We start from the raw sequence: 10,369 nt of genomic DNA, 5'->3' as shown, positions 1-10,369 counted from the left end.
TGACGCGGCCCCCGCGCCCCCCCGGCGTCACCCCCCGGGGACCGGGCACCCCCAGAGCCCCGGCTCCGGCCCCCCAAGTCGCCCCCCGATCCGGGGGTGGGCACCCCGCGCCCGCGGGGAGGTGGGGGTGTGGGGCTGGGGGGGGACACGGGGGAGTCCCCGCTGCCCCGGGGCTGCTGGGTGGGGGCTCAGCACCACCCCGGCCCCACGGATGGGGCTCAGCGCCACCCCAGCCCCATAGAAGGGGGCTCAGCCTCACCCCTGCCCCACGGATGGGGCTCAGCACCACCCCCGCCCCACGGATGGGGGGCTCAGCACCACCCCGGCCCCACGGATGGGGGGCTCAGCCTCACCCCTGCCCCACGGATGGGGCTCAGCACCACCCCCGCCCCACAAATGGGGGGCTCAGCACCACCCCAGCCCCACAGATGGGGCTCAGAACCACCCCAGCCCCACAGATGGGGGGCTCAGCCTCACCCCTGCCCCATGGATGGGGCTCAGCACCACCCCTGCCCCACAGATGGGGGGCTCAGCACCACCCCAGCCCCACAGATGGGGCTCCAGCATCACCCCAGCCCCACAGAGGGGCTCAGAACCACCCCAGCCCCACAGATGGGGCTCAGCACCACCCCAGCCCCACAGATGGGGGGCTCAGCCCCACCCCAGCCCCATAGAAGTGGGCTCAGCACCACCCCAGCCCCATGGATGGGATCCAGCCTTGCCCCAGCCGCATGGATGGGGTCTCAGCCCCACCCCAGCCCCACAGAATGGGGCTCAGTGCCACCCCAGCCCCATAGATGAGGCCCCAGCATCACTCCAACCCCATAGAAGGCGGCTCAACCCCACCCCAGCCCTACAGATGGGGAGCTCAGCACCACCCCAGCCCCACGGATGGGGCTCAGCACCACCCTAGCCCCATGGGTGGGGAGGGGCAGCACCCCACCTCCTTGGCCCCCCCCCCCCACCGCTTGTGGGTCCCGAGCAGGACAAGGCAGTGGGGCACCCATCCCGCAGCCGTGGGGCCCAGCCCCCCCACAGGACCCCCCCGTCCCCACCCCGCCGTGGGGGCCACCGACGCGCAGACGGGCTCGGCGTTGCGTTCAGACCGCGGCGGTGGTTTATTGTCCCACCCGCGCCTACATCCTAGGCTGGCCGAGGGGGCGTCCCCGCACCCCCCGGGCAGCCCCAGCCCCATAGCGAGGACAGCCGGGGGGTCCCGGGGCCGGGGCGGGCGCTGGCGGCTCCTCAGCTGGGGCTGACCTGGCTGGAGGAGACGGACGAGACCTCCGTCCTCTGGGCCGAGCTGGAGATGTCCGAGTCGTCCGTCATGGGCTTCCCGCAGACCGTCTCCATGATGCAGGCGCGGAACTACGGGGACGGGAACGCGGCGGTGGGGACAGCTTGACAACGTCCCCTTGTTGTCCCCTGTCCCCAGCCCCGGGACTGTCTTCCCGTCCCTGATGTCACATTGACCCCATCTCCTGTCCCTTGGTATCCCTAGACCTGGAGATGGGTCTGGGTGTCCCCAGGTGTCCCCAAGTGTCCCTGGGCATCCCTCACCCTCCGTCATCCCCCATCCCCCAGTGGCCCTGCTCCCAGGATGTCCCCACTCCGTTGGCACGGGATGTCCCTGGTCCCTAGTCCATGGTCATCCCTGGTCCCTGGACATCCCTGGTCCCCAAGTGTCCCTGGGCATCCCTGGTCCCCAGATGTCCTTGGGCACCCCAGGGTGCCCCCATCACCCAGGTGTCCTGGATGTCCCCATCACGTAGGTGTCCCCAGGATCTCCCCATCACCTGGGTGTCCCCAGGTGTCCCCATCGCCCAGGTGTCCCCAGGATGTCCCCATCGCCCAGGTGTCCCCAGGTGTCCCCATCACCCAGGTCTCCCTGGATGTCCCCATTGCCCAGGTGTCCCTGGGATGTCCCCATCGCCTGGGTGTCCCCCAGTGTCCCCATGGCCCAGGTGTCCCCAGGATCTCCCCATCACCCGTGTGTCCCCAGGGTGTCCCTGTCACTCCGGTGTCCCCAGGTGTCCTGGTCACCCGTGTGTCCCTGGATGTCCCCAGCGCCCGGGTGTCCTGGGTGTCCCCATCATTCGGGTGTCCCTGGATGTACCCATTGCCCAGGTGTCCTGGGTGTCCCCATCACCTGGGTGTCCCCAGGGTGTCCACATTGCCCAGATGTCCTGGGTGTCCACATGGCCCAGGTGTCCTCAGGATCTCCCCATCACCCGAGTGTCCCCGGGTGTCCCCATCGCCCGAGTGTCCCAGGGTGTCCCCATCGCCCAGGTGTCCCAGGGTGTCCCCATCGCCCAGGTGTCCCAGGGTGTCCCCGTCACCCGAGTGTCCCCGGCTGTCCGCGGGGCACCTGTTTGTTCATGAAGCAGTAGATGATGGGGTTGTAGACGCAGGCGCTCTTGGAGAAGAAGGCAGGGATGGTGACCAGGCGCAGGTCCAGGCCGTGGTTCCGGTTGTTCACCATGTACATGGCCAGGGCCGCGTAGGGCACGTAGCAGAGGCAGAAGGAGCCCACCATCACCACCACCATGCGGGACACCTCCCGCTCCGCCTTCTGCGTCGTGGCCGACTCCTGCTGCTGCGCGGCCACCTGCGCCCAAAGCGGGGGTCAGGGTCCGGCCCCGGCCCCTGGCCTTCGGTCCCAGCAGCCTTCCTCCCTCCAGCCCTCATCCCTCACCCCTCACCCCTCCATGCCTCCATCCCTCCACCTCTCCATCCTCCATGTCTCCATCCCTCCTGCCCTCCTACTCTTCATCCTGCCAACTCTCCCCCCCTCCATCCCTCATCCCTCCATCCCTCATCCCTCCATCCCTCATCCCTCCATCTCTCCATCTCTCCATTCCTTTTCCCCTCCTGCACTTCTTCCCTCCATCCTGCCCATCCCTCCACCCCTCCACCCTGGATCCCTCCATCCCCCCAGCCAGTCCCCCTTCCTTCCCTCCACCCCTCCTTCCCTCCACCCCTCCATCCTTCAAATCCCCCATCCCTCTGTCCCTCTGTCCCTCATCCCTCCATCCCTCCTTCCTTCCATCCCTCCATCCCTCCATCCCTCCTTCCTTCCATCCCTCCATCCCTCCATCTCTCCATCCCTCCCTCCATCCTGGATCCCTCCATCTCTCCCTCCATCCTTCCAGCCCTCCATCCCTCCATCCCTCCTTCCTTCCATCCCTCCATCCCTCCATCCCTCCATCTCTCCCTCCATCCCTCCAGCCCTCCAATGTTCCAACCTCCGTTCCTCCATCTCGCCATGTCCCCATCCCTCCTGTCCTCCATCCCTCCATCCTGCCAACCCTCCTTCCTTCCTCCTTCCTTCCTCCATCCCTTCCTCCATCCCTTCCTCCATCCCTTCCTCCATCCCTCCCGCTCTCCTTCCCTCTTTCCCTCCCTCCCCTCTCCCCTTCCCCCTCCTTCCCCCCTCCCTCCCTCCCACCTCCCGGCCCCCCAGCCCCTCGCCGTCCTCCCCCTGGCGCAGCCCCCGTGCCCGCCGTGCCCCCAGGACTCACGGCCCGCAGGGCGCTGAGCAGCTGGGAGTAGGAGAAGATGATGAGGGAGAGGGGCACGATGAAGCAGAAGATGAAGAGGAACCAGGTGTAGTACTCGCTCTTGTACTTGGTGCCCACCGTGTACCAGTCGGGGCCGCAGGAGCACTGCAGCCCCTCGGGCACGTACCTGCGGGGCACGCGCGCTCACTGCCCGCCCCGCGCCACGTGGCACCCCGTGGCAACCCATGGCACCCCCGTGGCATCCCCGTGGCACCCCATGCACCTCCGTGGCACCCCTATGGCACCCCCATGCACCCCCATGGCACCCCCGTGGCACCTGCGTGGCACCCCATGCACCCCTGTGGCATCCCCGTGGCACCCCATGCACCCCTGTGGCACCCCTATGGCACCCCCATGCACCCCCATGGCACCCCTGTGCCATCCCCGTGGCACCCCATGCACCCCTGTGGCACCCCATGCACCCCCATGCACCCCCATGGCACCCCCGTGGCACCCTTGTGGCACCCCATGCACCCCCGTGACACCCCTATGGCACCCCATGGCAACTCCACGGCAATGCCGGGCTGCTCCACGCCCCGTGGCACCCACGTGGCACCCCCATGGCACCCCATGGCACACCGTGGCACTGCATGGCACCGCATGGCACCCCTATGGCACCCCTGTGACACTCCATGGCATCCCATAGCACCCCGTGGCACCCCCATGCCACCCCTGTGGCACCCCCGTGGCACCCCATGGCACCCCTATGGCACCCTGTGGGACCTCCATGGCACCCCCGTGGCACCCCGTGGCACCCCTATGACATCCTGTGGGACCTCCATGGCACCCCCATGGCACCCCGTGGCACCCCCGTGGCACCCCATGGCAATGCTGGGCTGCTCCACACCCCGTGGCACCCCCGTGGCACCCCATGGCATCCCCATGGCATCCCCATGGCACCCTGTGGCACCCCCATGATGCCCCCATGGCATCCCCATGACCTCCCCCACCACTCCTGGAGATGTTCAGCACCCTGCCTGCACCCTGCCCGCACCCTGCCCGCCGCCCCCCCCACCTGCTCCACCCGAAGAAGGGGGGGACGGCGACGCCGATGCCGATGACCCAGGTGGCCACCACCACCAGGAGGGCGTGCTTGGAGCTGAAGCGGAAGTTGCCGAAGGGTTTGCAGATGACGATGTAGCGCTCGAAAGCCAGGAAGGCCAAGGACCACCCCGTCACCAGCCCTGGGGGGGGACACCACCACCGGGACCTCAACCCACATCCCACCGACCCCCATGGGCCCACCAGGCCACGGTGGTCACCTCCACCTCCAGCCCCACCAGGCCACGGTGGTCACCTCCACCTCCAGCCCCACCAGGCCACGGTGGTCACCCCAACTGGACTTCTACATGGACTTCTACATGGACTTCTACAGGTCCAGAAGGCCATGGTGGTCACCCCAACTCCTATAGCCTCACCAGACCACGGTGGTCAACCCTACCTACAGCCCCACCAAGTCATGGTCATCACTCCTACCTTCAGCCCCACCAGACCATGGTGGTCACATCCACCTACAGCCCCACCAGATTATAGTGGTCACCCCAACTCCTACAGGTCCAGAAGGCCATGGTGGTCACCCCAACTCCTACAGCCCCCCCCGACCCCGGTGGTCACCTCAACCTACAGCTCCACCAAACCATGGTGGTCACTCCTACCTATAGCCCCACCAGATCATAGTGGTCACCTCAACTCCTACAGCTCCACCAGACCATGGTGGTCAACCCTACCTACAGCCCCACCAGACCATGGTGTTCACCTCAACTTCAGCCCCACCAGACCACGGTGGTCACATTCACTTACAGCCCCACCAGATTATAGTGGTCACCCCAACTCCTACAGGTCCAGAAGGCCATGGAGGTCACCCCAACTCCTACAGCCCCCCCAGACCCTGGTGGTCACCTCAACCTACAGCTCCACCAAACCATGGTGGTCAACCCTACCTACAGCCCCACCAGATCATAGTGGTCACCCCAACTTCTACAGGTCCAGAAGTCCATGGTGGTCACCCCAACTCCTTCAGCCCCACCAGACCACGGTGGTCACATTCACTTACAGCCCCACCAGATTATAGTGGTCACCCCAACTCCTACAGCCCCATCAGCCCCTGGTGGTCATCCCAACTCCTACAGCTCCACCAGACCATGGTGGTCAACCCTACCTACAGCCCCACTAGACCACGGTGGTCACCTCCACCTACAGCCCCACCAGACCACGGTGGTCACCCCAACTCCTACAGCCTCATCAGTCCATAGTGGTCAACTCTACCTCCAGCACCACCAGACCACGGTGGTCACCCCAACTCCTACAGCCCCACCAGCCCCCGGTGGTGACCCCCACCTACCTCCGGTGGCCCCCACGAAGCCCTCCAAGGCACACATGTTCTTGCCGAAGACGAAGTAACCTTGGGAGCTGGAGACGAAGACGGTGAAGACGCTGAAGATGCAGGAGATGAAGCCGCTGAAGGAGATGTTCACCAAGATGTAGTTGAGGGGTTGCCTCAGCTTCTTGTACTTGACGGTGACGACCAGGACGATGGCGTTGAGGGGGGTGCCCACCAAGAAGACGAAGCCCATGAAGGCGGTCTGCAGGTAGAACGCCCATGGCGGGGCGATGTGATATTGGGGACCATCCCAAGGTCCAACCGAGGACCCGTTCTTGAAGAGGTAAAACTCCTCGTCACCCGACATGGTTGATGGGGCTGGGGGGGGGTGGGGGGACACGGTGGTCCCCTGCCCTCCCCCTCTGATATACCCTGCCCAGCCCCAAGCCGCTTAAGGGCTGAGGGGGGGATCAAGGCTTCATCCTTGGGCAAACTTGGGGATTAGGGGGGGCTAAGCCGGGCTCAGAGCCTAATCGGCCTCCCTAAGCCGGGCCGAGCCGATTGCCGGGGCTCCCGGGGGATTTGGGGGGGGGGGGTGTAAGGGCCCCCCCCCCCCGGCCTGGCTTGTCCCCCCCCAGGGACACGCAGGGGACCCCAAGCTTGGTCCTGCTGCCGCCGGGATGTCCCAGCCGTGGGTTGGTCCGGGATGGGGGGGGGCTTGGGGTCCCCCAGTGAGGTGACCCCCCCACTGAGCCCACCCCCCCCCCAGCCCCACGGGGACACCCAGTACCACCCACCATTTATTGCCCCCGGGTCTGCGCCGGGGGTCCTAGAGGTGGGGGGACCCCCCTGGGATGGGGGGAGACCCTGGGCTGCCCGGGGGTGCAGGGCTGGGGGGAGATGGGGGGGACTTGGGGGGGGCGTGTTGAGGGGGGCAGGGCTGGAGGGGGGCAGTGCTGGGGGGGTGCATTTCTGGGGGTGCATTGTTGGGGGGGTGCATGGCTGGGGTGTGCATTGCGGGGGGGCCAGGGCTGGGGGTGCTCCCCTCAGGGTGCACTGTTGGGGGGGTGCACTGCTGGGGGGGGGGTGTGCATTGATGGGGGGGGAGCGGCTGCAGAGGGGTGCAGGGCTGGGGGGTGCATTTCTGGGGGTGCACTGGTGGGGGGGGTGCTTGGCTGGGGGGGTGCATGGCTGGGGGGGGTGCATGGGTGGGGGGTGCATGGGTGGGGGGTGCACTGCTTGGGGGTGCAGTGCGGGGGAGGGGTCCACTTTCGGGGGGTGCATTTCCGGGGGGGGGGCTCTGCACAGCTGCTGCCGCCCCGCCGTACCCCCTCACCCCGCCCCCCCAGCACCCCGCGGTCCCAGCACCCCCTCGGCCGCCCCCACCCACGCGTGACCCGCGGAGGGGCGCCGGGCGCTGCCGGCGGCTCGTTGGTCTAGGGGTATGATTCTCGCTTAGGGTGCGAGAGGTCCCGGGTTCAAATCCCGGACGAGCCCAAACTTTTTCTTCCCCCCCCCACCCCCACCCCACCCTTTTTCCTGCCCCCCCCCGCGACCGTGGGGCCTCTCGTGGGGGCAGGAAGGATGAGCACAAGCCGCTTAGGGGGGGATTAAGGGCGCCCGGGACCCCCCCCCCCGGGCTGGGGGTGCGTATAAAGGCCGGAGGGACGGTGGGGTGGTGGCACCCCCCGGTACCCACGCGGCGTGGGGTGCCCACGGGCGGGGTGGTGTGCGCGTGGGTGCGTGTCCGTTGCTGCGTGGGTGCCTGGAGGGAGGGGGTGGTGTGCACCTCCGTGGGTATCTGTGTCCTTGGGGGGGGTGGGAGGTTTGGTGGAGAGGGTGCCCACCCGTGGGTGTGTTTTGGGGCACCCGTGGGGTTGTGTCCGGCTCCGGGGCAGGGACCGGCTGGTGCTGAGGGGGGAGGGATGGGGACAGGGGGGAGGGGACAGGGGACAGGGCGGGGCTGAGCCCCCAGCGGTGGGTGCGGGGGCGGTGTCCATGGCTCCTGCCCCGGCTGGGCTGTACTGGATCCGGCTGGGCTGTACTGGGCTGTACTGGGCTGCACTGTACTGTACTGAGCTGTACTGGGCCATACTGGCCTGTACTGGGCTGTACTGGGCTATACTGGGCTGTACTGTACTGTACTGAGTTGTACTGGACCGCACTGTACTGTACTGGGCCATACTGGGCTTTACTGGCTGTACTGTACTGGGCTGGGCTGCATTGTACTCTAATGTGCTGTACGGGGCTGTACTGGGCCATTCCGGGCTGTACTGGGCCATACCGGTTCGGGCCAGGTCCAGTAGTGCCATACTGTACCGTACTGCCAAACTGCACCGTACCAGGTCAGGCCATACTGTACTGGGCTGTACGGGGCTATACTGGGCTGTACTGGGTCAGGTCAGGTCTGGTTGGACTGTACCAGTACCGTACCGTACTGTACTGGGCTGAACTGGGCCGTACTGGGTGAGGTCGGGTCACACCGTACCGTGCCAGGCTGTACCATAGGGTACCGAACTGGCCATACGGTACTCGGGGGTTTGCCGTACGTCCTGTTCCATACCATTCCATACCGCACTGTCCAGTACGGGGTCAGGCCGTGCTGTACGGGGTTGGGTCAGGTCATACTATACCATAGGGGCCGGGCCATACTGACCAGGCCATACCATACTGTAGCATACTGGGCTGGGTCACAGCATACCACTCCATACCATACCATACCATACCATACCATACCATACCATACCATACCATACCATACCATACCGTACCGTACCGTACCGTACCGTACCGTACCGTACTGTGCCATACCATGCTGTACCGTACCGTACCATACCGTACCATACCATACCATGCCATACCATACCATACCATACCGTACTGTAGCGTACCATACCATACTGTACCGTACCGTACCATACCATACCATACCATACCGTACTGTAGCGTACCATACCATACTGTACCGTACCGTACCATACCATACCATACCATACCGTACTGTAGCGTACCATACCATACTGTACCGTACTGTGCCATACCATACCATACCATACCATACCATACCATACCATATCATACCATGTCATGCCATACCATACCGTACCATACCATACCATGCCATACCATGCCATGCCATGCCATACCATACCATACCATACCATGCCATGCCATGCCATGCCATGCCATGCCATGCCATAACATACCATACCATACCATGCCATGCCATGCCATGCCATGCCATACCATACCATACCATGCCATGCCATGCCATGCCATGCCATGCCATGCCATGCCATGCCATACCATACCATACCATACCATACCATATCATACCATGCCATGCCATGCCATGCCATACCATACCATACCATGCCATACCATACCATGCCATACCATACCATGCCATACCATACCGTACCATGCCATGCCATGCCATGCCATGCCATGCCATGCCATACCATACCATGCCATACCATACCGTACCATGCCATGCCATGCCATGCCATGCCATGCCATGCCATACCGTACCATATCATGCCATGCCATATCATGCCATGCCATGCCATACCGTACCATACCATACCATGCCATACCATGCCATGCCATGCCATACCATACCATACCATACCATGCCATGCCATGCCATGCCATACCATACCGTACCATATCATACCATGCCATACCATACCGTACCATACCATACCATGCCATACCATACCATACCATGCCATGCCATGCCATGCCATACCATACCATGCCATACCATGCCATGCCATGCCATACCATACCATACCATATCATACCATACCGTACCATACCGTACCATACTATACCATGCCATACCATGCCATGCCATGCCATGCCATGCCGTACCATACCATACCATGCCATACCATGCCATGCCATGCCATGCCATACCATACCATACCATATCATACCATATCATACCATGCCATACCATACCATACCATATCATACTATGCCATGCCATACCATACCGTGCCATACCATACCATGCCATGCCATGCCATGCCATGCCATACCATACCATACCATACCATGCCATACCATGCCATGCCATGCCATGCCATACCATACCATACCATACCATGCCATACCATGCCATGCCATGCCATGCCATACCATACCATACCATACCATACCATGCCATACCATGCCATACCATACCATACCGTACCATATCATGCCATGCCATATCATACCATACCGTACCATACCGTACCATACTATACCATGCCATACCATGCCATGCCATGCCATGCCGTACCATACCATACCATGCCATACCATGCCATGCCATGCCATGCCATACCATACCATACCATATCATACCATATCATACCATGCCATACCATACCATACCATATCATACTATGCCATGCCATACCATACCATACCATTCCATACCATGCCATACCATACCATGCCATACCATACCATGCCATGCCATGACATGCCATACCAT

At 63.6% G+C, this 10,369-nt stretch overlaps 1 protein-coding gene and 1 non-coding gene across 2 annotated transcripts; one reads left to right on the top strand and one right to left on the bottom strand.

The window, feature by feature from the left end:
- Window positions 1–1,245: 1,245 nt before the first annotated feature.
- On the bottom strand, window positions 1,246–6,247 carry OPN1SW (opsin 1, short wave sensitive). The gene is made up of 5 exons (XM_075147218.1): window positions 5,902–6,247; window positions 4,576–4,744; window positions 3,522–3,687; window positions 2,369–2,608; window positions 1,246–1,368 (listed from the first exon to the last, which is right to left on the bottom strand). Exons 1-5 carry the CDS (start codon window positions 6,245–6,247, stop codon window positions 1,246–1,248), a joined length of 1,044 nt encoding a protein of 347 aa, XP_075003319.1.
- Window positions 6,248–7,305: 1,058 nt separating this feature from the next.
- Window positions 7,306–7,377, top strand: TRNAP-AGG (transfer RNA proline (anticodon AGG)). Its single transcript has one exon. It is a non-coding gene; the product is annotated as a tRNA-Pro (tRNA).
- The last annotated feature ends 2,992 nt before the right edge of the window (window positions 7,378–10,369 follow it).

The sequence above is a fragment of the Calonectris borealis genome, chromosome 1 (genome assembly GCF_964195595.1).
Source record: "Calonectris borealis chromosome 1, bCalBor7.hap1.2, whole genome shotgun sequence".
Lineage (NCBI taxonomy): Eukaryota > Metazoa > Chordata > Aves > Procellariiformes > Procellariidae > Calonectris > Calonectris borealis.
The sequence above is the reverse complement of the archived record's forward strand: the minus strand, read 5'-3'. Positions and strand labels throughout refer to the sequence as shown.